Source organism: Phyllopteryx taeniolatus, chromosome 6 (genome assembly GCF_024500385.1).
Source record: "Phyllopteryx taeniolatus isolate TA_2022b chromosome 6, UOR_Ptae_1.2, whole genome shotgun sequence".
Lineage (NCBI taxonomy): Eukaryota > Metazoa > Chordata > Actinopteri > Syngnathiformes > Syngnathidae > Phyllopteryx > Phyllopteryx taeniolatus.
In genome coordinates, this window is record NC_084507.1 from 17428504 (window position 1) to 17456242 (window position 27739).

Consider the following 27739-nt stretch of genomic DNA (forward strand, 5'->3'; position numbering starts at 1 on the left):
AATAAAAATACAATAAAAACAATGTACTGTGCAAGAAAGATCATTTAAAAGGGGAAAGACTCTAAAAAGCATGAGAAAAAAGAAGAGTTTTAACCTGGACCTCAAAACATTGACACTTGGGGCTGACTTGTGTGCAGCATAATAGCTAAATGCTGCTTCATGTCATGTTTGCTTTGGACTCTGTGCGCCACTATTTGACCTGAGTCTGTAGATCTCAGAGCCCTCAAATGCATAGGAAGCGTTTAACAGACTGTCTAATATATTTAATGAAAGTGTGTGACATTTAGTCTTTCCTATCGACCAGTAAAGCCACTAAAAGTGCACAGTGGAGTCTGGTATGTAGGGTGCCACAAGCAGCACGTGGCAGTGTTGAGTTGAGCTTCATCGAGCTCCAGACGTAGTCAGCACCTCACCAATCATGAACCTCATCGCACGTCACTGAATCCTACATAAATAAACTTACCATTTCTTTCGATAGTGCACCCTAATTCATCACAGGGTGTTTCAATCACTTGTACAAATAAACGTTACTTGCATCTCTAATAAATGCCCGAGCCTGTAATTGTCACTCGGTACTCTCTGAAGAACCCAGAAGTCCACGTCAAGTCCTGACTCCAAGTCTTTTTTTCCAAGCAGTTTCTGTCACTTTTGAGTGTAACAGGTTTCTCTATAAGCATACCTGTATCTTTTAAAGTATTAGTATTACCGGTATTTTTAAGTTTTAAGACAAAATCGAAAGCCGTTTGGATATCAAAGATAACTAAGTAATTCATGCTATAACGACTTTCCATACGACAGAACAAAGTGGAGGCCATACTGTATGCTGTTCTGCAAACTATCGTTTATTTATGAGCACTAGGGGGAACCAGTGCAGTGTATTTTGGGACCTCCTTACCGTCCACATGATAGCCAGATATGAAACAATGATGGCGAGTGTCGGCAATCCAAAGCAGAGGGTCAGGATGAGGACGCTGTAGATTCTGTCATTCACAGACGACTTCATTTTCCACCTTCAAACAGTGACACGCAGGCATTCTCATTATCTGATACTACTAAAGGGCTATTATGATGATCATGATCACGATTGACATATTTCTATGCAAATGCATAAAGAATTTGTTGGCATCCTGGATCAGGATTTGACTGTGGGAGGGTTGCAAATTCGAAAGCAGATCAGAGCCCAAATCATACAAGAGTAAGGAAAAGTACAGTAAAACACTATCACTAAAATAAAATAAAATAAAATAAAATACAACTACTCACCCTATCGATCCGTATTGCTGCATTGTCGCAAGTCATTGCACATTTTTGCAGTATCTATAAATGACTTTCAGTAATGTGTATAGCAAATAGCATCTATGTGGCGGCATAACAACGCTTTAGGTAAGGGATATATGAACCCAAACGGTGCATCAACACATGTAGACAGACAATATTGTACAGTACTTAAGGGCATTATTCTTTATCCTCTGCAAAAAAACGATTAATATTACTGCAGTTTGCTATGTCACTATGTCACTAACAGTAACTGTGAAACACTTCTCCATTTGTATCTGCATGACTGTGTTATACTGCCCCCCGGTTGCCAAGTCACCTGTGAAGGCGAGGTAGGTGGCGACGGCTACGTCTGTTGTCGGAGACAGCCTCGACTGGAAGAGCGGCTGCACGGTAGAGGGCGTAAACCAGAAGCCCCTCTGAGCCGTATTCTTTCCCATGGGTGGGCAGCAGAGTCGACGTCGCTCACCGACCTAAGACCCTTTCAAACATATAGGTAACATCATCATGTTATAGTTTCATAAAATTTGAACACATTCATAGAAGTGAACATTTGGAATTCCAAAAGTAGTTAGAGTGCCTTATAAAGGGTTAGAGGTAATCATGGGAGAAATCATAATGTGCCAGGTTTTACAAATTGTAAAACATTGTATTTAAAAAAAAAATACAGACAAAAATGTTTTACTGTACTGTGGAGCCTTGAGATATGAGTTTAATTCGTTGTGTGACAATGCTCGCAAACTCAAATCATCTTTCCCCATTGAAATGAATAGAAATGCTATTAATCTGTTGCAGCCTCCCCCCAAAACAACACAAATGCTTTTAATAAGAAAAATAATGAAATGATGCTGACGTTCACTGTTTTTGTGGTCCTTCTGAAACGCCCTAAAATGCCACAAGATGGTGCCAGAGCCCTGTCTAATATAAAAGAAGTGATCTTACTATGTTGAAGTGAGAGGAGGAGCCTCTATTAGACAGGCCAAAGCCCTGGCTAATATATAAGTAGTGCTTTGGCATCATCCTGTGGTATCTATCAGCAATTATAAACCTTTTATTGTTGTTTTGTTTTTTGTTTTAATATCAGGTCCCAACACAAATGGTTGCTTGCAGTTGGCGGGTGAAACACTAATATACAGTTCCCACGTTGAAATTGTTAAACATATCATAAATGAAATCCAATCAAAACTGCTTTGGACTCAAGGACCAATCTTTCTTTGTTTCTCCCGGGACTGTTTTGCATTTGCTTGCATATAGCAGTAGGGGTACTACTGCTTTAAAAGATGGAACGTTTCCGTGGGAACTTGTGGGAATAAACCAGGAAGAAAATTTAAGTTTTGTTCTTAATAAGGGAACTTAAACATAGTGTAGTTGGGGGGAAAACAGTATATATTTTAGCATAATGTTGCCTGAAACAACCAGATTTTATGAAACTATAGTGAAACTGCTACCTTGACTTTAGAACCTAAAATGATTCGTTGTTCAGTCGATTCTTTGCTTTGTGATACAAGCCAAAATTTGAGTTACGAGCGAGCTTCAGATATGCTGCCGCTTGAGTGAAGTGGGGGAAAAAAATGGAGCGATTAAGGTGTAATGCCCTTCGCATGTGGGCAAGGAGAGCCGTCCAGTTTGCATGGATGTCTGCTTACCATCCATCCATTTTCTACCGCTTATCTGAGGTCGGGTCGCGGGGGCAGTTACCATTAGACTAATACCACAATTGCCCAAGTCATTTCTAACTCTCCCCTCATGATATCAATAATAAATACTAATGTACTTGCTAAAATTGTGTCTGTGAGGATTAAATGATTCAGCTCATGTAATAAGCAAAGATGCAACTGGACTCTTCTGGTTTGTATGCTGTTTTTTCTTGTTTACCAAAAACGTTCAAATGCGGATTATGCATTTTTGCTGTTAAGGCTAACGTTAAAACAAAACAAATTTATGCTTGAATTTGTTAATTTTCCATTAAAGTACCCTTAATTCTCAGTTCATTCTCATAAATTCACATAATTCATATGGAACATTTTCAAATTCCCATTGAAATATACCAGAAAATGGCTGTAAAAATATACTGAAAAATTTCCACCCCTTTGCAACTATATATACACAATAGGTTGCAAAGATAAAATCCAAAATGTAAAGTATGGGGCAGGAATTCTCATGTTAAGAGACTATGACTCAAAAATGAAGGCCCTATAGTTTAATAACTTTCTCAGTCATGCACACACACAGTAAATCAATAAAAAAGGGAAAGTCAACGCAAAGAAAGGGTCATAAGACAGCTCGCGTCGCAAAAAACACGTAAATCGGGTCACTCATAAGTCAAGGAACCACTGTACATTTATTTAATTTACCACTTTTTTTCTACCCTAAACCAACTAAAAGCAATACAGATTACTTACTGCGCTGTCGGAATGTTGCATAAAAAAAACTTTTATCAATAATAAAAAGGCACTTGTCAAGTTGGGTTAGCCGAGCTGCATGACGCAACCACAGGCTTCGAATATGCTGGCATCTGTTTGGAGGTCATGCAACAGGACTCGAGAACTGTACTGAGTGACATTGTAGCCAGGAATGTAAAGGAATCGGTTTTTGTACTGATGTCATTGGATTGTGCAGGTGTACCCAATATTGTGCCTGAATGCCACACAAAGAGGCAGTGAGTCTCACAAAGAGGACTTTTATTTCTCCGCTGACTGCGTCGCTGTAGTACCACAGACACTCAACACCTTACAAGCAGAGAACAGGACATTTCAGAAGTAAATCTTTACAAATAATTCCGTTTGTGATCTGCGAAGGGGGGGGGGGGGGGGGTCTCTTCCCAGGCAGCGGGGTTTGTCTAGTGAACGCAACATGGCAGAGTTCCATGCGTACAGTGTTAAACTTTCTTGTTGCCTATGTGTAACGCTGATGTGGAGAACGTGGCAAAGTGAAGCCCAACTGAGTTTACTCCTTGGAAGCCATGTGGGCCATCAGGTCGCACACACGGGTGCTGTAGCCAAACTCATTGTCGTACCTGTGGAGAGAAAATTTATTCAGAAAATTTTTTATCATCTAAACATCGTTTAGCTATTCACAGTGGTCAGAAGTTATTAATGTGTGACTATACTTGAGTATTTGTCCTTATGACTTTTACTTCCTACATTTGAAAACGGATCTGCACTGAAATTTAAGACCATATGCTGCTGAATTTGCCTTAGTTTGACATTTTATTAAAAGAAAACTGTCTTTAAAGTGATATTGTAGGGCAGCGTTGGAATTTGCACATTGCTAATTTGTATCATAAAAAATTTGAAGTCACTCACCAGTTACTCAGTACTCAAGTATTGTTCCCCACTGAATACTTAGGGAAGTAACTTGGAGGAATACTTTAGTTACATTATTCTCAAGAAACAGTACTCTTGTACAATTTTTGGCCACTCTCCTCTTCTCCAAGTCTACTGCAGTTGAGATCTGAGTCTTATAAGGCAGAAAAAGCAAAAATGATTTCCCTCCTTTACTTTGTACGAGCAACATGTACAATAAGTTAAGAGGAAAACCATTGTGTGCCGCTTTTTCCCTATTCTACCAATTTTGCCAACATGGCATTGTAAATAATTACAGTAAATTCATTTTTAATTTGGTACTCTAGTAGATTTCAATCTGTACTTTATTAAATTACTTTAACCAGTCCCCCCCGCCCCCATCTTCCGTTTTTTTAAAAACAGATATCTGTACTTGTACTAAAGTACAGAGCATAGTACTTTCACCATCTTTCAAGATCCCACACATACCAGGAGACCAGCTTGACAAAGTGGTCGTTGAGGGCAATGCCAGCGCTAGCATCAAAGATGGAGGAGTGGGTGTCACCGTTGAAGTCTGTGGACACCACCTGCAATGGACGACATCTCATATTAACATCAATCAAAAAAGAAACCAATTTAAGCGTGACAACCTCTTACCTGGTGGTCTGTGTATCCCAGAATGCCCTTCATGGGTCCATCGGCGGCGGCCTTCACCACCTTCTTGATGTCGTCATACTTGGCCTGGAGAGAACGTGTTACACGCAAGGGGGGGTGTGGCTTTATTTGAACTGAACTAGTTTTCTGCCCAAACTGGCTGACTAAAACTGTAAAAGTTCATATCAAAAAGGAGTTGTGTTGTCGCCACATCTTGAAACAAAAGCGCTGACATTTTCCACTGCTTGGGAGCAACCAGCAGGGGGCACACTACAGGCCAAACAAGTTTGCTGCTGAAATGAGTTGCCTACTACAAACTGCTAAATTTGGTTGTGTTGCTGATTTAACTGCCAACAGTTTACTTTGAGACTTTTTTTTTTCCCCCCCCCATAATGGAAAGTCTCACAATCATTAGAAGGCAATTTCTTTTATTTCGGCACTTGTGCATTTGAACACACTTGAAGGTCTGAGTTGCTTTTCCAAGACTTTAAACAGCAATTTTCCCAATTATTTAATCAAATTTTAGTAGTTTTTAAGGCTAACAAGACTACTCACGGGTTTCTCCAGACGGACGGTAAGGTCCACCACGGACACGTTGGGGGTGGGCACACGGAAGGCCATGCCGGTCAGCTTGCTGTGAAGTACAAAGCACAATTTGATAAGTTGCCTCAAGCCTATCATGTAAATAGCAGTGCAGTGATATTTTTATTTTTAAATTTTACCCGTTAAGCTCGGGGATGACCTTGCCGACAGCTTTGGCGGCGCCGGTGGAAGCGGGTATAATGTTCTGGCTGGCGCCGCGGCCGTCCCTCCACAGTTTGCCTGAGGGGCCGTCCACTGTCTTTTGGGTGGCGGTGATGGCGTGAACTGTGCTCTGATGGGCGAAGATGACAGGCAGGTCCGATGATTAATTAAATTGAGCCTCACTGCCAACTCACATTATGCGAGTGGTGGGCAAAGCACTGAAACTACATTTAAAACTTAAATTTGTCCAATGAAATGTTATTTATTGACAGCAATCTCTATTTTGTTGGATAAGTCCCAGGTACCAAATGCACAGCCCACCACTGCATTATGTGAAAGGCTTTATAAGTTGAATCTTATTTAAGTGTTTTAAGGCTCACCATCAAGCCCTCAATGATGCCAAAGTTGTCATTGATGACCTTGGCCAGGGGGGCCAGGCAGTTGGTTGTGCAGGACGCATTGCTATGAAGACAAACATTAGGCTTTATAAATAGACTTGATGGTGCAGACGCAATAGTCATAAAGAGCATAACTGACAGATTCTTACCTGACAACCTTGAGAGAGTTGTCGTACTTCTCGTGGTTGACCCCCATGACGAACATGGGTGCGTCAGCGCTGGGGGCAGAGATGATGACTCTCTTGGCACCACCCTTCAAGTGAGTCTGCAGCATAGGGGTGACAGGTTAGTCATTTTAAAAAAGGGGGGAAAAAAAACTGCAGGACAGATGAGACTATACTGTACGTACAGAAGCCTTCTCAATAGTGGTGAAAACACCAGTGGACTCAACCACGTACTGGGCACCAGCATCGCCCCATTTGATGTGGGCAGGGTCCCTCCTGCAGAAGCGAAAAGGTCGGAATTGCTCATCTCATTCTTCAGTATAGTGGAACTTTTCATACACCCCAAATTGGACCAGTTCTGCATTCTGGTGCAATAAGGCTCTGAACTTGCAATAAACAGTTAAGGGTTAAGGGCTGTCATTATCGAATATAAATTTAGTTTGCATCAAAGTTTGTTCCAAAATCGTTTTTCAGATGACTGTTAAACAATTGTCATTTATTTGGCATGGTAAACAAAACCAAACAACTAGGCTATATGACAGATGTTGTAATTGCCAACCTTTTTGAAACAGCGCTACTTTGTACTAAATAATGTGCAAGGCTATCAGTTTGACACACTTCTGAGACGACTTCAGCTTCAACTATATTGTAAATTACAGGTTACACATACTATAGCTGCAAATAACCATTATTTCCACAATAGATTAAACAGAATCATAAATCAATTATGATTCAGTTACTGGTTTGGTCCGTAACATCAGAAAATAGGCAAAAATGTCGGTCATTGTGTTCCAAAGTAAACGCAGATGTTTGCAAAGGTCTTATATTGATTAAACACAAAGACAATCAGTCTGCTTTCATGGAGGAATACAAAAGTCAGAATATTTATAGTAATGAGGCTGAAAGCAGAGGATGGTCAGGGAATCAGGCATGATTTTCAAAATAAAACATCTTTCAGACTGAGGAACTTTTTTTTCTCCCCCCAGTCTCTGTGTGGCCTGCCACCAATTGACCAACAGACATACCTACAAGATAAAGGTTTCACACATTCCCCCGCCAATGTAGTATTTATTTATTTATTTAAAAAAATAAAAATAAAATAAAAGAGTTTTGGACTCACTCGTGGAACACTGTGATCTTGTGTCCATCGATGACCAGCTTGTCACCCTCGACCTTGACCTCACCGTGGAAGCGGCCATGGGTGGAGTCATACTTGAACATGTAGACCTAAAAGGAGGGGGGAACAAACAAAACAAACAGATTTGATTTTAAAATCACCAACCCGGATAGCATTTCAATTTAAGACTTGCCATGTATTCCAGGTCGATGAAGGGGTCATTGATGGCCACAATCTCCACCTTCTTGGAGTGGAAAGCAGCACGGGTCACCAGACGACCGATGCGGCCGAATCTGAAACGAAAGAAGAAATATATATATATGTTTTTCTATATATATAAATAAAATTTAAAACCTGGCGATTTGGAAGTTTGGCCTTTAGGTGGCGACGTGAGCTGCGCAAAGTCATTAGGGTTTAGAATAGTGGTGGGAAAACCTTTGTGCTCAAGAGCCACATTCCAGGTTTTTTTTGGGTTTCCCCCCCAACAGACAGTTGGGCCAGGTCGTGGATGTCATGAGAGTTTGATTGATAAATACAAATTTTTTAATTTCATAACTGATATTTTACTGAACCAATTATGTAAAAAATGTTAAATGTAAAATTGTTTTAAAAATTAAGTACAATGAATTACCCACTTTGTTGACAAGCTACTTAAAAAAGGAATACATTTTAACTAATAAATTGTAAAGAAAAAGCAAATACAACAGGACTTTAGGTAAAAGCTCAGTGGGCCAAATTAAACAACAAACTCTTTCCAGGAACTTTCCATGGCAAGTTTATCTGGGGAATTGGGCACTTTACTTTTGTATCGAAAACTTAAATTTTATTCATAGAGCACTTCAAAAAGCAACCATAGCTGTAAGTGCTCTACCTGAATACGTTAATTAAAATACAGAAATATACAACTAACATGACTGTTGAATAACAACAAAAAGGTTTCCTGAATAGAGCAAACATTTTCATGCAGGGGGTGCATGATGCAGTGAAGAGCACGACACAGGATACTGTATTTGAATAACGTTTCAGATTATTCCCCACCTCCCCAATAATTTTACAGGTAAAGCCACTACTGTATAGGCCAAAATGCCATAAATTACATTCTATAGTAGCCCACTAAAATATAAAATATAACCCTTTGTATGCATAACATGATGGGAGGGTGGGCAGGGATTAGAGGGGAGGGACCAGCAGAGGTTTGATGCACAAGATGGCCCCCAAATGAGGGGCCAAAGTCAAATGTGCCAATAGGTGTAGTGACGACAAGCGCTGTTTGATCAGCTCGTTACTTTTTAACCATAGAGTTCAAAATACAATCGGGTGGGGGTGGGGGGCAGTGGCGGACAGATAGCCAAGTGAGCCAATGGAAGTTGGGGTTTAAAAAAAAAGTTTTAAAAATGCTGTATTGCTAATCAGCTAAAAGTCAAAGTGCAACTCTGCCCGGGATGGCTCCATTTTATCAGTACTATTATTATCCAACAGTGCACATCACACTGTGAGGCTTCCATACAAACACGGCAATCTCCAGTCATCCACATCGAGGTGGGGCTGAGGGAAGTTAAAAATAGCTTGACATTTTCCCTTGAGTGTCCCAAAAGCTCACTTAAGGGAAATCAGAGATTTAAAATGCAACACATAAGACACACCATACATGTAATAAGTCTTACCCGTTGATACCGACTTTCACCATTTTGCCTGAGTGGAGTGAGTCCTCTGCAAAAAAAAAATAAAGTGGGAAAATGACATTAGTCTACATGGACTAGTTGAAAGGCAGCGATCACAGTCAAGTTTTCATTGAAGCCAACTGGAGACCAGAATCCAGGCACCAGGTGCTGCCAATTCAGTAGTCCAATTGTTACAGAGAAGGGAACACATGAAGCTTTTCGTTACCGTTTGTGATATGCCTGAATCTGTCCTGCGACTCCAGGTGAGAGTGGGGGAGAACAACGTTGAGTACGGCTTTTTATGAGGAACTGGACTTTGGAGTCACGCCCCCCTACCGCCTTTTTCCCCCAAGGCCCACGCCCCCTCATGCCCTTCTGAATGTCAAGGTCAGCCAGGCCGTCGCACAGTGTGCAACAGGCCTCTCTTTGCTTTGCATCCCACTTTTCATGCGACACCAGAAGCGTCCACATTGTGCCCGCCGAACTTTCAATGCCTCATGGTCCCTCGCTGACCTTCTCAGTAAACACACACACACACACACACATATAAAGAGGGAGCAGACTGAGGATCGGATCTCTTCCTGCCTTACAGTGACATTTAATGTCCAAAGACCATGACCCCTTCGCTTTACTGCTCACATCAGGTGGTTTATCTGTGACGGAGTACATATGCATTAGTATAGCAACCATGCATTTTAACTTTTTTAAACAGACAGACGGGCCATGTCATTTGTAGATGATGTATAAAAAAAATAATAATAAAAAAAACTTTAATTATCTATGTAAATTAGTTTATGTTAAAGAAATAAACAATATGGAAATTATAATTTATATATTTGTATTTATTTATTGCATATACAAAGGAGAATTTTTTAAATATAAATAATTCAGTCTCATTTTATTTTTGACATTATGATTAATTTAGGCGGCACGGTGGACAACTGGTTAGCACATCTGCCTTACAGTTCTGTGTGGAGTTTGCATGTTCTCCCCGTGCCGGCGTGGGTTTTCTCCGGGTACTCCAGTTTCCTCCCACATCCCAAAAACATGCATGGTAGGTTAATTGAAGACCCTAAATTGTATGAATGTGAGTGCGAATGCTTGTTTGTTTATATGTGCCCTGCGATTGGCTGGCAACCAGTTCAGGGTGTACAACGCCTCCTGCCCGCAGTTAGCTGGGATAGGCTCCAGCATACCTGCGACCCTAGTGAGGATAAGCGGTGTAGATAATAGAGGGATGGATGATAAATTTAAGAAATTTATTTTCATGTACAATTGTTTATTTTACCGTTACTATCCTATTTAATTACATGCTCTATAATAAGTAAATTAACTACTTATTCGTTTAGATAAATGAATTGACAAAAATACATTTTAGGAGAAAAAAAGAAATTAATACAACAAATATAGGAGTCTTGATAATGTAAATCAAGGGTCAACGACTTTTTAGAAAATGAGCTACTTCAGTACTGATGAATGCGAGGGGCTTCCAGTTTGAGACACACTTCTGAAATAACATTTTCTCAAAATACCTTTGATTATGATCATGATTAATACTAATAATAATTATGAATTAATTGTTCATCAATGTGAAGACACTGATCATGTCAATGATTTCTCACAACGATTTAACATAGGAGGAAACATAAATATCAATATGCAACACTTTAAAGTCAAGTCAAAAGGGGCTCGATGGACCAGCTTAAAGAACGGAGCAGGCCCGATGTGGCCCACGGGTCGTACTTTTTCCACCTTTGGGTTAAATGGTGAAGCCTGTCCATCTCAGTTATATTGAGGTTACACAGTGCCTCGCAAGAGTCATGACCCGAGTCTTGCCACATCCAATGCGCAATATATTTACTTTTTTTTATTCCGTCCTATCAGCTGTGTGTTTGCAGACGTGCCATTGTGCACCGGCGGAGGGCACACGGCACAGCTGAAGTAGCAGAAGCTTGGCCGCCTGCATGCCGCTCTTGGCCCCCAAGCTTAAGGTCAAAAGAGGGGAAGTAAAGGGCAGGCTAAGTTTAGACGGCAGCCAGCTGCCCCACACTTGGCCAGGAGACTTTGGGACTACTCTTGTCCAGTTGTGTTCAGAAGAATAGTAGGGAAAGAAGCTGAAAATCCTTACAAAAGGTGTGGTGGCGATTTGTTTCAAATAAACTGGAGACTGTTGTTGTCTTTCCAGGGAGTTAAATACAGCATCTGAAGACTGATTTAGTCAATGCAAGCATCTGTGGGACTCATGAAAGAACTAGGGCTCAGTATGAGGGGCCATCAGTGGTTTAATATAATATATCATTCAGGAATACCTCTCACATACACTACTGAAACACTCACACACTCTACTGAAAAAATATTTGCTCATACTACTACTGAAACAGTAACAGACTACTGAAAAATTATTCACACGTAGTACATATGACTGAAACATTCACACACTACTGACACACTCTCAAGCACTACTGAAATGCTCTCTCACACCCTATTTTCACATTCACCACTGAAAAAGTATTCGTACAGAGGAACTATTGGAACACTCTAACACAACTACTGCAACACGATTTATTCTCACACAACAGTGAAAATTATTAGCTCACACCCACTATTGAAATGTTCTCACATTCAGTAGTGAAACACTCTCAAGACCCACCTTTTTAATTTAGCTTTTAACAATTTAAGTATTTCAATTACTTATTTGGACTTGCATTTGATTGTAATTGTTTTATTATATGTTTATGCTGCTCTTATAGTTTGTGTTATTTCGGTTTTGGATCATTTCCGTTTGCAATGATGTCATTGTTATATATTGTTCAGGATTATTTTACTTTTTTTCAGTGTTTTTTTCTTCAGAGAGAGCCCTCTGCACTGTGAGCTGTGATGGGCCACGCGGCTCCTTGTCGGTGTCCTCCATGTGGCCGCGGTCTGGTGTCTGCTTTTGGTGCAGACGACTCCTTGGGATGATGTTTCCTCAAATGGATCCTCTGTACCCAGCCGTACGCCATAGGTCATTATAACATTATTTTTAACCTGCATGTATGTGTGCGCGCATGTGTTACTAAATAGTACTACTACTAAAACGCTCTTGGACATACAGCTGAAAAAACTATTCATTCAGGCACACTTTCAGGCTGTTGGGCAAACATTAGCGAGGTGAACTACCGTCGCACAGGAGTTGTTGTAATGGAGTGTGCATTTTGGCTGAAAACACAGAGGTTCTACGTTTCTTTATGCTTACGCACAGATGTCAAACTCAAGGCCTGGAAGCCAGATCCAGCCTGGCAAATCATTAAATGTGGCCCGCGAAAGCAAGTCCTGTGCATCGACTGCATGTCTCTTGCCAACATACCATAGTTGTAAATTGTCTACACTTGAGATAATGCCAGCATTTTTTGTTACCAATTCACCCTTTTCAAATAAATTCAATAACAGTTTAACTTTTTTTTTGGGCTTCTGATTTCAAAACAGTTATCCATCAATTTGTTGTGTATATGTACGATATGAGGCGATCGCACGAGGGAAACCGTAACGATGTGGCCCGTGACAAAAATGAGTTTGACACCTGTTTAACGCCTTCCATTATAGCATAAATGCTCTGAGACATCATACTGAAATGCTGTCATGTCCAGTAGTGCATATGAGAGCATATCAGTAGAATGGAAGAACATTACAATACTCCCGGTGAGAACCTTTCAGTAGTGCGTGAGCATTTCTGGAGTGTGTCAGTAATGTGCCTGAGAGTGTTGTACTATATACTGTACTGTATTAGTTTGATTCACAGAATGCAAAATCCTAAAGCTCTGTTTTTTTTACATTCTACAGTAAAATTTCAAGTTTGTAAATGCATGCACATATTTTTCTAAAAGCCTGTTTGCTTTCACTGAATTGTGACAATATAAATATTGTATTTTCATGCTTTCAAATAATGTGCAGCGTTACGAGTGCATTTTTTTAAAGGCTGTGTTTCATGTGAATACAAGAATTTTCTAACAGATTTTTGCAACTTGAAGACAGGCCACAGGTTTAGTGTAAAGTTCAGGAGCTTGAAGTGAGGCTAAAAATTAACACATCCTGAATATGCCATCTAGTGGCACATGAAAGAAACGCAAATTTTAACTTGAAAATGGGAAATTTTGGGATACTGTACATAATTTCACCATTTCAATGCTTTGACAAAATAACAAATTGCTAACACCACTTAAATACGTTTACCAAAAAAATAATAATAAAGAAATGCAGAGGACCAGTCACCCCTGATTTAAAAGTCACAATATTAAATATTGATTAGTCTAAAAACAAGCCACTTAAAATTAATTACTAGGTGTGAGTGTAGTGTATATTACATATATAGAGACACATTTGCATATATACACACACACATTATATATATATATATATATATATATATATATACACACACACATACACATACATACATTGTATATACATCCAATTCCTCACGTTTTTGGGTGATTTGCGTTATGGCCAGATGAAATCAAGGGTGATCTTTTTGGCCATAAAGCCAAAAGGTATGTTTGACGCAAACACAACACTGCTCATCGCCAAAAGGACAACATACCTGCAGTGAAACAAAGTAGTGGCAGTCTCATGCCTGGGGGCTTTTTTTTTTTTTTTCTTTTCTTCCTCAGCTGGAACTGGGGCCTTAGACAAAGTGGAAGGAATTATGAACAGTTCAAAACAGCAAACTTTCACACCTGCTAGAAGGCAAAGACAAAAAGTCAGGAAAAGATTATTATAACATCTGAGCTTTATTTGTGGTTAATTAGAAGCACTTGAAATGGTGGCAGATCTGTGCTGACTCCCATTTAATGAGTTTGAACATGACTGGTAATTTTGAACACAGCCACATCCCAGTTATGAGTGGGTGTACACAACTATGCATTCACATCATTTAAAAATCAAAATAATGATTTATCTGGGTCTTAATCTATTAAATGCTGGCCTTTTTAAAAAGCCAACACAACCATGTAAGCAATAAATTAATGATGCATATTTTGAATATTTGGTGAATAATACATTAGCAGAAACTCAATATGCTATAGTGGCGTTCAACTACAAACGTTCAGTTAGTACATCTCAAACCTAAGCATCAAATGTCTTTGCAAAGACAGTCTTTAATTGGGTCATGTTTAATTGCTCAAGTGTACCTAATAAAATGGCCAATCAGTGAGTGCATGTGATAAATGGCAAAAACAGACATACATAAGGCGAAATCTGTTTATTTGTGCAAATCATAAGTAAACAAAAGGCAGTTGGTGTGGACGGGATGGGCTGTAAACTTTTTTTTGTTTTGTTTTGTTTTTAAAACTACACAACTTGTACTTGGCACATCACACAACACATCACAACACCGGGCATTACATTTGACTAAAGCTTGCTAAACCTAATTTACTAGAAACACAAGCTCGCCAATGGGGTAAAAAATACTGCTTGATGTAAAAAATAAGTGACATATTCTAATACAATAGTTTCAATACTACAGCTGAACTATGAAACAACTACAAAAGTGCTGAAAGCTGCTAACACAACAACAACTTCCTTTACATCCTCATCATCCCAAACAGATGACACCAGTCTGTTAACTAACAACCCAATCCACTCATCGACCCGATCCTGTCCAGTTTAAGGCCAAAGCAGCCTCGGTTCCATCCCCTTCGTGAGCGCTCTGACTCAGCCGGCTTCTGATTGGCCAGGGCCCCCCGGAGGAGGCGGAGCCAGGGCGTCTCCGGCGGGACTTCGGCCCATTTGGCGGGAAACTCGGACGCTTTGGCCCCGGAGGATAAGGTGGACTGCTCCTCTGCAGGGCTGCTCAGAAGGTTCTCCAGGTCGTCCATGGTCAGCAGGTCATTATAGCGATCAAGGAGCTGCTCCATTAACTTCACCGCAACACAAATACAAATTAAATAGAAGGGAGACTAATTCAATCTCGGAGACATTTCATTAGTTTCTCCTCTCCATCCTTCAACATCCTTATCCCTGCTAACCTCCCCCGACTCCCCAACCCACATTGGTGGAGTGTACTTACCGGTAAGTAGATTTTTCAGTTATCTATACTTTACTTGAGTATTTTTTTTTCTGAAAACTTTTTTTTGTACTCCCTAAATTTGAAAACAGATATCTGTACAGTAATTTCTCCTACTTCATCAAAATAGGCTTGTTAGTTTTGTTTTTCCCAACGGCCGCATATGACGACACGACGTAAAAAAGAAGTAAACACGTAAAGTCAAACACGATTGAAACCTTGGGGTCTTATGGGGGGGAAAGAAACTGACAGCAACAACATGGAGGTATGTAAAGGGACTATGTAAGTTAATAAAAGAGTGAAACTATTTGTGTATTTTATTTTTTCTCATTGTGCCAAGTTACCAAAACGAGTATTCTACAGTGTATAATTGACAGTAAAAATGGAAAATTGGATAGCATCATAATCGACCTAATTCTTGCTAGAGATTGGTTAAAAAAAGAAAAAACAACAACAACCGACGTGTTACAAAATTGTCTTTTGTAAATAAGTGACAGTAGAAATTAGGGTTCAACTGATTATTTTAATAATCGATTCATTTTTACTATTATTTTTTTGATTAATCGATGGATTGGATAAAAAGAACACATTTTCATCCATTTATTCAAAAACATTAGTTGGACAAATTAATTATGATTCAGTTACTGGTTTGGTCCGTAATATGTCAGATTGAGCAGCCGTTGCCCAATGGTTAAGATCATCGGTCTGCCACTGTGGGTACCTAGCTTCAAGACCCTGACCGGACTATCCGCCAACATCTTCCGGACTCACAGCTAGGATGTCCTTGAGCAAGACACTGATACTCCGAACTGCTCCCTGGGCTGCCCCCTGCTCCAGTGTGTTCCACTAACAAGTGTGTGTGTTCACTGTGATGGGTAAAATGCAGAGAACAAATTTCATGTGCGTGCGTGCATGCATGTTCATGACAATAAAGGTGATTATTTTTCTTTCGAAATATACCAAGGAGAAAATGTTATTTGTTTTCATAAGTAAAAGGTGTTTACTAATATCTTTTTGACAAAACAAAGATAATCAGTCTGCTTTCATGGGGGACTACAGAAAGCTGGTAACATTTATCGAGAGGCTGAAATTCCAAGGATTCGTCCAATTTTGAAGTTAAACTATCTCTAAGCCATTAACCATTGTCAAATAAATCAACTATTTTCATAATCGATGAGCTGTCTATTAACCAATTAATTGGTACACCTCGAGTAGAAATTCATTTATCCCTTTATACTCAAGTACATTTCTTTTTCTTCTTGTAAACAAGTACATTTCAGTATTTTTTTCTAAACACAAGTATGTAAAGTACAGAGTGTGACTACTTCTGCCACCTGTGCCCATTCAGTACCTGAGCGCTATCAGAAGAAGGGTGAAGAGCGCGAGCCTCGAGGGTCGCCATGGGGGCCAGGATTAGTAGGGCGGTTCCAAGCAGCATGGGACGAAGCAACATGGCTGCAGAGTTGAAGAGCTCAAGCAGGAGGACTTGAAAACACACTGGCTGCAAGAGATTTGGACAGAGTTCAGGGGTTTTCTTCACTCAAATTGAGGCAGAATTGGTCCCACTCTGATCATTCACGTGCATATGCTGACTACCTCCTGGCTTAAACAAACCCCTTTTTCTTTAAATATTTACATGTATTTTGTTTTCTTTTCTTTTCTTAAAACACTTGCCACTTCACAAAAATACTTATTTTACGATAAGTCTCAGAAAAGCCAACAAAGGTGTAACGCTCATATCCAGAAAAATCAGACGAGCTTGACAACAAAATAATTAATATTTACCAGTTTGAAAATCAATTAAACCGTCCCACGCATTGGCAGTAGGAAAGAAAATCTGTCGACAGTTTTAAGAGTGATTTCTAACTGTTTCCGATACCGTGCCGCGCTGAGTAACCAGAGTAGTGCAACGCTACTCAGAAACAGCTCTCATAACATTAGAGCTGAAGGTAACCTGAAATTAGGTTGAGATGGCTGCCTCCGAATACTACCTGCACGAAAAAACCCGAGAGTTTAACATTTTAACTTGGGTTTCCTAGATCAGAATCTCCCGACCTTTATTGAGCCAGGGCATGTTTTACAGTTAAAAATAAATAAAATAAAATAAACCCTCACAGCCCACCACTAAAATATGACAAAATGTATCCATACTGTCTAAAATAATGATGATCGCATCTCAATTTACTCGGGGATTGACTTGAAATGTGGGCCTTTTGAATTGAACACAAACCTGATATACTTGCAGGAAGCTATGCCTTGTTCTGTTATATGAATTGCAACTGGTGGAGATGCATGTTAACTGTACTGTGGAAGAGCATTTAATTGTTCTGACAGTCACTGTTATAGGTAGCTGAACAAAGTAACATTATTTATACTAAATTTCTGGACCAATTAGATGTAAAAAAATAATAATTTTCCCCCAGCATATCATTCCTGCTAAAGCTACTCTGTGACTTTTAGTAGCTAATTAGTCACCAACTGCTTAAGGTCAATAAATAAGGACCTGGCTTGACAGGTTTGAAGGTTCAAATCCCAGTGCTCACCTCAATATTAGAAATGAAGCAAGGCATCAAACCCCAGAACTGCTCAGGAGAGCGACACTGCTAAAGGGCTTTGTTACTCTTGATTACACTCGCACTTCAGATTCATTTGTTTTCAAATTAAAATCACCTGTAAGCCATTTAAAGTATTTTTAAGGGGAGGCTAAAATGAGGGGAGGCTAAAATGAGTTTGAAATTAGATTAAATGGCTTTGGGATCAACGCTTGTGGTTTGAATTATTAATATAGGCAATTGTGAACATTTTTGGAGGTATTCAATTACTGGTTTTTTTTTTGTTTTTTTTTAATAAACGGTATTTGCAGCAGGATACGGTACTGACGTAGTAAATTACCTATTTCATTCAACAGTACTTAAAAAGACATTTTTACATGTAAATAAATAACTGTTGACAAAAATATTTAAAAAAATAAATAAATCTACCCATGAAATGCTTGAAGCAGAAAAATAAAATGAACAGAATTTCACCTCTGGGAAGAAAATGGTAATATTTTCTTGGATAGATAAGGTTTAAGAATGTTTAACTTTTGATTTAAATAGTTAACATTTTTGTTGGTAATTTACCAAATTGAAAGAAAAGGTAAAAAACAAAATTAAAAGGCAGTGTAAGTCATGGATTTAAACAAGTTTTGAAAATGAAAATAATAAACTCTACCGAGTTTACCTGGGAAAAAAAATATTTTTTAAACAGTTGATTTCAATCTGTAAAAATAAATTGTGAAAAAAAACAGCTGCATGCAGAATTTTCTCAGTAGGATAAATGTAGGATAAAACAGTAAAGAATTCATTTGAAATAAGTTACATGTAAAGTAAGTTATATGTAAATGCAAAATGAAAAGAGCACACTACTTACCAAAAACATCAGTTTCATTAGAGTAAAATTTAACTAAAATACAATTTGCAGAAGATACTCCTATAAGCAACAATATTTGGCAGAAATCAATCTAAAAGACTCCAGAACGCATTTCTCTAGGTGCTAACTATATTAAAACAAAAACAAAAATAGTAGAAACAAAGCAGGCTCACCTGTTTGTTGCGCACCGACGTCTAAGTGGGTGTATGTGAGGACGTCTTCTGTGCTCAGTGACTCTTCATCTCCAGTCGGGGCTACCTCTCACTTGTTGGCACCTGCTGAGAGCATCACTATCTCACTCGCCTGGCCCCGCCTCCTCTTCATCCTCCTCCTGGCTTGCTCTGTGTTGGAATTGAAACGATGATTTTCTTACCCCCTCCTCCTCTGCTTGAGTGTTTTTCCTCCTGGCAGAAGCTGAATGTTGGGTCATCAACTGGAATTTTTTTGGTTTGGTTATTGAAGAAACCTAGTTTTCTTCACGGTTGGGAAGTAACAAAGTTCAAGTAAATAGTTACTGTACTTAAGTTGATTTTTAGGGATCAGTACTCATAATTTTTTGGGGCGAGGTTTTTATTTTAGCTCCCTACATTATGAAACAGATTTTTGGGGGGGAGAAAAAAAAAAACTGTAGTAGCGGCAACATTGAAGAACGTGAACCAAGAATCATTGACGACGACGGCAACAAATTTGGTAAAGCAAGAATCACCCATCCATGGCCTTATTAAAGAGAAATGTTTGACGTGTCCTGTGCCAGTATAAAAGCCACCAGCTTGTGGCATTCATAAATTCTGTCTGATCTGGGGGGGGAAAGATGCTGTACAAGGTGTATTTTCCCCCCAGTTATCATTGGCTAATTTAGCATTTTTTTTGTTAGTCATTCACAATGTTAGCAACATGGCCTAAAACAGACATGCAATATGATTTCTTTTTTTCTACTCACTACCAGCATGTATTGTGTATACAGGGTGTCCCAAAAGTCACTACTGTATACACTTCATTTTTTCTATTTTATTTCAGGTACCATTCGGACAGACTCAAGCCCATTAGTATTCGACAGCTTTGACTTATTTTTATCCCTTCACAGTTAGATACAGTCCCTTGCCCATGGCTTGCCAAACGACTTTGGACGAGGGTTGCAAAATTGCCGCCGAGAGCAGGCAATCACGCAGAAAATGTCTATCTGGAGCGTTGCAGTGGAACTCTGCATCAACTGAAGCTCAATTCAGCAAATGCTTCGGAGAGGGATCAAGCTTTACCTGTACCTACTTCTTTTTTAAAGACTTCAAGAGGAACATTATGATGCTCAACAACTTGAAGTAATCTGTATAACGTGTTGGAGCAGGGACAGCCATAAAGTTTCTTAAACTCGTGCTGAACTGCAGTCGGGGAGAGAAAAACTTCTTTCCTGGTGGCAATTTTGCAACGCTACTCCAACGTCAGTTGGCGAGCCATCAGCAAGAGAATGATAATCTTACAAAATATGCAAAACCTAAGCTATCAAATGCTTATGACCTCACGATCTGAATGATAACTGCAATGAAAGAGAGGAAAGGAAGTGCCTTTTGGGACACCCTGTTTTACTCAAGTATAGGAGTTTATTTAGTATGTACTTTGACTTTTACCAGTCCTTTTTTTTGACAAGTATCTGTACTTCTATTAAGTAAAACGTCAAAGTACTTCTACCATCTTTGGTTTTCTTTGGAGGTCATTGGCAAAATGACCATGTAGATTTCTCTTAAGGTGAAAGAGTAGTGGTCAGCTAACCAAGCTGTGATAAAATACGTTTTATTTCTCCCATCCCAGGCAAGCACGTCCATCTCTCCCCTTTTGTCTCAGGCCTTTCCCAGCGTGCACTGAGCTCCCCTCGCTATTGGGTAAGTTACAGTCTGTCAGTGCCATCTGCTCGCCACAACCCCCGTTGCCAAATTACAACACTCACGAGAAGTTCAGCAGCCTCTCATTATTTCAACTACATCCATCAATTAAACAATGTAGCATCTAAAAATAATATATATTTTTTTTTACATTAAAGTGGTTCATTTGAGGCCAAACCTCTTGTGTAGTTGTATTGCTAAGCCCATGTTTGACAAGGTGCTTTACATAACCGCTCATAAATATATACATAGAGAAATTCACCCCACTCATCTTTTTGGGAGCGGACATGTGGGGGTAGGCAGTAGGCGAAAGGGAGGGATTAGCAATCATTGGAGTGAGGGAGGAAGTGAGGCGGTTGGGGGGGTTAAACTACCGTGCATGTGATGTCAGCAGAGACAAGCGCCGTGGGAGGGAATAATAAAACATTTAAAAAAGTAGGCAGCGGGAGAGTAAAGAGGAAAAATAAATCACCAGGCAGAGACCTAAAAAGATTGATGAGTGATCTGAGGCCAACCTGTGAGAAAACTAAATGTCAGCTGAATGATGGGGAAATAAAGGATTGTTAGTAAACACACAAAGTGAGATGAAGTGGGTGATGTGATAGAGGCAGCTCTATGCTGGGTGAGGCAGAGGGAAAACTGCAAGGAAAAGAGCATGCGGGGTGACACACTGCTGTAAAAACACTAAAAAGCCACTTGGAGTGATGGTATGAACCAGTGGTTTTCTAAGCGTCAAGGCACACATTCTGATGATTCAGGGAAGGCACAGCAGCTTGATACATTTTTTTTTTTTTTTTTTTTTTTTAAACCTACTCCGCTGTCTAAACCAGTGATTCCCACCACCACTGTGCTGTGGAAATTATACAACTTAAATGGTCAAAATTATTTAAACAAATATCTTTAGTCCTCTAGTGATGCCAGCAATGTACAGTACAGTGACAAGCAGAGCAAGTAGTCTAACTGGTCTTCCACTAGATCATGGGTGTCAAATTCAAGACCCGGGGGCCAGATGCGGGCCGCCACATCATGTTATGTGGCCGGAAAGCAAATCATGTGTATCAACTTCCATGACTCTTGCTCAAACATCTAGAATTGTCATATGTATTAAATAATGTCGAGATATCGCATGCATCTTTTTGTCACCAAAATCCTTTCTACAGTAACTTGAATAAATGATTATCCTTGACTTCTGACTTCAAAATGAATTATACATTAATTTGTTGTTTATGTAATATGAGGCAATTCAACATTTATATGGTTTCAGTCATAATGGACCTCTGCGGGAAACCACAACAATATAGTATTGTGGCCCGAAACAAAAGAGTTTGACACCCCTGCGCTATATGGAAGGTACAATTTACCACTAGTTGCCAGTCATACAATGGAACAGCTTTGTTTTCCACTGAGCAGGCCCATATTTCACACCAACTAATTAAATTAAGGATGGATCATTATTTTGGTATACTGTCTATACACTTTTTGTGACATTTGCATTTGGTGGTGTGCCGTGAGAATTTTCCATTGAAAAATGTGCCTTGGCTAAATAAAGGTTGGGGAAACTCAGGCCTAAACCTTAGTTCCAGTACACAAAATGGCTCCATGTCACTGTACTGAGAACTGTGGCACACTTAAGCAAAAAAAATAGTTACAAAAATATACACTGTTTTTATTAAGGATAAAACAAGTAAATACAGAGGGATACAACTAGTAAAATATTTAAAAATTGGACAGACAAAAGATTTAAAAAGAGTTTTAAAAAAATTAGTTTCTGAGGCGAGCTCGTCGAGACGTGCGGGCAATCGGTGTGGTGACTTTAGGCGTCTCGCTCTCTGTCAACACAGCATCTGATGAAAAAAAAGATTGAAGTGTCTTGAAGGCAGGGGGACGAATACTAGACATGTTGCTGGATATTGAAAATATAGCTTCTGAAATACACAGCACACTTTTAGTACATCTTGTTATGTAATGTGTGATTTAGTGCTAAATATTTGAGTTTGGTAATAAAGATGAATGGAATAAGTCTTATTTCAGCTTCAGAATTGAACAGGTCATTTCTTTGTCTGCTATATTTACTTTCACCAAAGGAAAGTAGTGAAACACCTCACTCTATTATGCAAGAACCTTTAGTAACCCAATTTGGTCATGACTGTTGGATTACTTATTCAATTTGTGTGCACTTTCTATTAAGTTTGTCAGTTAGACTCACCCTCTTCTGCCTCCTCTTCGTCACTGCTGAAGGTGATGACGGGTTTCTTGGACTTGCGAGTTTTCTGAGGCGTCACAAAACTGTCGTCACTGCGGCTGGAAACTGACGGCTTCGATTGACCTTTATGGAATAGAAATACACCCAACGTTAATTTCAGGCAAACTATACAATCTATACAGACTTCCATAGGAGCACAAGTTGTAATGGCTGATTGGCAACGCGAATTAGATTTTCTTGCTTCAAACACATGATTTCTCCCAAAAACAATTATCAACATTGTTTTACATGTAGCCATTTATAAAAACCTCATTATGCGGCACGCTCAGGTACCCTCATACTTACCATTTTACATTTGGTTGATACACAGTATTTCCCCGCAATATCATGGTTAGCATTGTCCCCTTTCAAATAAAATGATTAATAATAGTAATCCGTTCATTTGTTTAAGTGATTTATTTATTTATTTTTTAAAATGGGTTTTTACAGGAGAGTGGACCCCTGCATATTTGTGGTTTGGCATTCACAAATGCACCGATTTGCTGATTTTTTGGGGGGAACCTACACCCATTATTCACAGAAACCCCTGCTTATTTGTTTTTTTGACCCAATCCCCCAGTTATTCCCCGTTTTTGTTTTTTTGTAATCTGATCCCGTGTTTATTGGTGCCGTTTCCCCCCCCCCCTTATCAAATATGTTATTCATGGCAAATATATGGGAGCTTCATTATTGTTACTCATGGATTTTCACTATTGGCAGCAGGGGTTGGTCTCTATTGTCTGGGAACAGTGGGGGTACACTGTATGCTTACTGTGATGCCCTCACATGTGGAAAAGGAGCGCCACAGTCATCAATGCATTTTTCAGCCATTTATTGTATGGTACAAAAACACTCAGAGCACATTCCAGCAGAAGTTGCTGTCGGCCACAGGTCGCAATCAGACACTCACGTCACATGCCATTATTGCTCTTACAAGTTCTGTGGGCAAAACATTGTTCCAATTGGCTGGTCAAGTCCAAATCTCTATCTTCGGCCAAATTCAGCCAAACACAAGCCCGTGATGCGTACAGGTGATGCGTGATACCTGGTCGTCGGAAAACTGCAAGTTAACCTAGCATGCATGTCCTCTCCAGAAACATTTCCCACTTTGCCGTAACAACGGAACACATGGCAATTACATGTAACAAAATACGGCCATACAGGAACACTTGACTTCTCTGTAAATGACAGACCTCCTGTACTTTGATTGTCAGAAGGAGAGGTCAGACTTTGCTCATGATAGCACAGTTTGTCGAACCTCAATGTCAAAGTTGAACACTAAGCACAGACCTCTCTTAGACTTGGCCCGGGCTCTAGCAGGCATCCCCGTGACCGACTCGTGAGTGGCTTGTCCCTCTTTTTGATTTTCTTCATCCATCTCAGGGCTCTCCACGTTCTCCAGGCCTCGCGTGTGGACCGCAGTTAGTCGCTTCTCAAAGTCATCCACTTGGCTCTGTGACACAATCACCAATCAATGACATACATCAAACAACACAACTCGGTTTACGACGGAATTCCATTCCTAGGCCAACGATGTAATCAGAATTCCTAGGTCAGAACGAGTCTTGGGCACAAACGCAGTCGTAAAGTCATAATTACAGTAAATATTTTAAATTTTTATTTTAAGTACAGTGGTACCTTCACTTTTGAGTTCACCTTGTAATGCAATTTACTCGTATATCATACCAACTGAAATGCCAGTACGTTGCTCACAAGGAGCATTGAATTGCATGGGAACATGACATAAGAAAATGTAAACAAATAGACTGGTTTTATAAAGTGTAACTACGCTACATACTGTAATATTAATGATGTGCCTTTAAGGGGTATGGCCTAGTGAGTGATGTCAGGAGCGGGAGTCGTGTTGATCATCTGGGCATGAGTTGTGGCCAACACTTGCGAGTGTTCTTTTGTCTTGGGTGTTTTTCCCATTCAATAGATGGCTGAAAGTGAATTGGCAACTGTGGCTCTCCTTTCCCTCATGCAAGGGTATTACAGTACTCTAACTGGCACATTTCCCCACCCCACTTAACTCGAACAGTGGCATATCTGAAGCTGGCTTGTAGGGATGGGCGGTATAGCCTCAAAATTATATCACTATCTCAAGGATATTTGTGATGATATAACAATAGGGGGAAAAAAAATACAGAACAAGAGATTGCTGCTTTCGAACAGCATTTCAAAAAAAATATTGCATACAAAAAATTTAAGCCACCCTTCACACACACTAGCTCATATTTTGAGTAAATAGTATAAATATACATAAATCATTAAGTATCTTAAAAGGTACATGAAACTTACAGTGTGGAGACAAAGTCCAAAGCATGACAATCTGGTCCATTTATTGAGGGAGATTAGCCCCATTGTCTGTCGTTACACACACCTGTTTGTGCTCTAGTAGATTCCATGAGTCAAAGTTTAAAAAAAAAAATATTTTTTAAATTATTGTTTAAAGCCCTCCTTTCTACAGACTGAATTGGCATCATGTCGTTGGCCAGGCAATCGTGACCGCGTCAGTAATTTACTTATTTTTAAATCGTAAGGAGTGCAGCTAGTGCGTACTCCAGCAATGCTCTGTAGAAACATTTGCTCACCTTTACTCCTAACAACATGAGCTGTTTTCATGTCCTTCTCAGGTGTCTTCAAAGCCTGCTTATATTCCATCGTGTGCTTGAGGTGGTGAAACATATTTGTTGCGTTTCCACATTCAGCGGTAACAGTTTTCCAGCATAGCTTTCCTTTGAGGCACTCAATCCTCATGTGCATTGAGAATATGTCATCACTTCCATTAAGCCTTTTTGAGTGGTGGCCTGGTCAGAACTTATACTGGCCCCGTATAATCATGATCTAATGTTATGTTTTAGTGATATTTTTTTCATATTTAGTGTTTTTATATACATTTAAGGCCCTTTAAGAAATTAATACAATTGCTGCATTCCTGGTGAGAAGATTATCAAAATATTTACTTAGCAGTGGCATTCCAAAAATCCATCTTGTCTCTTGATGTGCACAGTATGCATATTATCTATTATATATATATATATATATATATATATATATATATATACATACACACATGTGCGTACATGCATATTGTAAAATATTGGCTGGCGGTTTTCTGTGACTGCAGCCTTTTTAAATTACAGCATTTTTCTTTTCCTGTTTTATGTGCTTGTATGTTTTTTTGTCATTACTGCATTTGCAGCATATGGCCATTTGCACCGAATTTGTGCTATTTCACCCAGTCAGGCTGTGCCAGTCGCAGTTTCTCATTGCGTCATCACAAGATCCCGTCTTGGACGTTTCGGTGATAAAGGACTTTCAGACCGACACTGAAAACTGAGTTTTGGGCCATATTCTGCAAGCGAAACTCTTCGGTGACTTAGAAATTTGTACTGGCCCAAGTGGGCCAGCATCTATACATAGATGGTTGCTCGAGACAGCTGCATACACCTGCTACAGGGTAACTATTGCAATATTTAGAATTTTAATTATCCTCCCCAAAAATATATACAGGTAATTATGTAGACTGTATGATATGGCACAGCCAAGCTGGCTTTTACATTTTTTTTTTAATTTTTTTTTTAATAAAAAACAAGTGACAGCTTGTAACTCAAGGTAGCTTGGCAACATATTCTTTCGCCGGTGCGCTAACTGGTTCAATTGCACACTGCTCATAACCTCAAAAAGCCGTTAGTCTGGACCTTCCTAAACTGAGGACTGCCTGTTATTAACCACTGGATGTATTGAGGTGCAGCACCTTGAATTGGAGCTTGGCTCCACGGCGCAGTTTGGTAGTGATGGCGACCAGAGGTTGGTAGACACCAGGCTCAGTCAGCTTATCGCTGTAGCATTCCCAGCATTCCTGCAGCCTCTTGAAGCCTCGCTCACACATAGATAGCAGGGACAGAGAGATGGCCAAGTCGCACCACTGACGCTCTGTCCTGTGGAGAAGGAAGATGAATTTGAGGGACTAAATCAGATTAAAAATTATGCAAATGGGAGACCATTCTGTATCTTTTACTCATGGATTTGGCTTTGTACTGGCATTTGGAACAAATTGCATTTACTATCCATAATTCACTTTGCCATTGAGTAATGTAAAATGTCCTTCAAGTATGGATGAGTCAGAGGTGGACCCACAGGTCTCACCCCATTGTTCCACATCCATTCTCCAACCACACGGAAAGTCGGCCTTCGTGACAAGATGAGTGAAGGTTATGTCAGCGTGTGATTAATAAGAGAACTGGCGTTAAATGTCAGGTTGTCTCTTCACACGCACAAAACTAATTACCCACACTTGCAACTCCTGCGTCTTCACAATGGCAGCGGAGCAGGACACTATCAAAGAAGACAAAACAAGAAAGCACCGTGATGCATGATGGTCATGCTCTCACCTGGCAGTCCTGAAACGCTGACACAGTTTCTCCACCAGAGACTCAGTCTGCCTCTCCTTAGTGATGTAGGAGAAGAGCTGCCTAAAAGCAAATATTGCATGAAATCAGACCTGGGTATTACTTTGAAAGGATCTCTCCGTACATCACCAGAGAAAGTTAAGAGAGGTTTTGTTTTGTGTGTGTGCGCGCGCGCGGCACATGCAATTACAACGTGTCAAAAGCGATTTGCCCTGATTACATGAAAGTCCGAACTAGGAAAAGTTTATACAAGTCAGCTGTGTTCAAAATGTCTACACACTTAAGAATGTAGAAAATATGATGCACACTGTAGACAAGCTTTTGTGAATGTTGATTAAAGTGATAGTTAATGTGCATATTTTTCATTTGAATGACTTGATTATAATTGTTTAATATTTTTATTGACATATAGAAAATAGACCATGGAGAATAGGAACAGAGCGCTGCTAATGAATAGCGA

At 39.6% G+C, this 27739-nt stretch overlaps 3 protein-coding genes across 5 annotated transcripts in view; all 3 read right to left on the minus strand.

Moving 5' to 3' along the window:
* Nucleotides 1-3939: 3939 nt before the first annotated feature.
* gapdh (glyceraldehyde-3-phosphate dehydrogenase) lies at nt 3940-9637 on the minus strand. Its single transcript, XM_061777077.1, has 12 exons — nt 9524-9637; nt 9301-9346; nt 7830-7929; nt 7640-7746; nt 6705-6795; nt 6505-6620; nt 6338-6419; nt 5936-6087; nt 5769-5847; nt 5217-5300; nt 5049-5146; nt 3940-4291 (listed from the first exon to the last, which is right to left on the minus strand). The coding sequence occupies exons 2-12, from the start codon at nt 9321-9323 to the stop codon at nt 4222-4224; spliced, it is 1002 nt and encodes a 333-aa protein (XP_061633061.1). The 5' UTR covers nt 9324-9346; nt 9524-9637; the 3' UTR covers nt 3940-4221.
* A 4881-nt stretch (nt 9638-14518) lies between these two features.
* On the minus strand, nt 14519-19080 carry nppcl (natriuretic peptide C-like). Its single transcript, XM_061777567.1, has 3 exons — nt 18922-19080; nt 16689-16838; nt 14519-15191 (listed from the first exon to the last, which is right to left on the minus strand). Exons 2-3 carry the CDS (start codon nt 16788-16790, stop codon nt 14898-14900), a joined length of 396 nt encoding a protein of 131 aa, XP_061633551.1. The 5' UTR covers nt 16791-16838; nt 18922-19080; the 3' UTR covers nt 14519-14897.
* Nucleotides 19081-22267: 3187 nt separating this feature from the next.
* Nucleotides 22268-27739, minus strand: part of ncapd2 (non-SMC condensin I complex, subunit D2) — a 39192-nt gene continuing 33720 nt past the window's right edge. For all 3 annotated transcript variants that reach the window (XM_061777564.1, XM_061777565.1, XM_061777566.1), the window contains 5 exons: nt 27262-27342; nt 26625-26808; nt 24155-24317; nt 22829-22948; nt 22268-22466 (listed from right to left, as the gene is read on the minus strand). In XM_061777564.1, the coding sequence (XP_061633548.1) occupies nt 22384-22466; nt 22829-22948; nt 24155-24317; nt 26625-26808; nt 27262-27342 (631 nt within the window). In that variant the 3' untranslated portion in view covers nt 22268-22383. The remainder of the gene's footprint in view (nt 22467-22828; nt 22949-24154; nt 24318-26624; nt 26809-27261; nt 27343-27739) is intronic.

What these genes read in the sequence shown, in the direction of transcription:
- gapdh (XM_061777077.1), bottom strand. Translation starts at nt 9,323, where the DNA reads ATGGTGAAAGTCGGTATCAACGG. An exon ending in AACTCTCTCAAGGTTGTCAG is followed by an intron (nt 6,420 to 6,504) that starts GTAAGAATCTGT and finishes TTGTCTTCATAG; the next exon opens with CAATGCGTCCTGCACAACCA. An exon ending in CCGTCCGTCTGGAGAAACCC is followed by an intron (nt 5,301 to 5,768) that starts GTGAGTAGTCTT and finishes CGTTCTCTCCAG; the next exon opens with GCCAAGTATGACGACATCAA.
- nppcl (XM_061777567.1), bottom strand. Translation starts at nt 16,790, where the DNA reads ATGTTGCTTCGTCCCATGCTGCTTGGAACCGCCCTACTAATCCTGGCC. An exon ending in CTTCTTCTGATAGCGCTCAG is followed by an intron (nt 15,192 to 16,688) that starts GTACTGAATGGG and finishes GTTGCGGTGAAG; the next exon opens with TTAATGGAGCAGCTCCTTGA.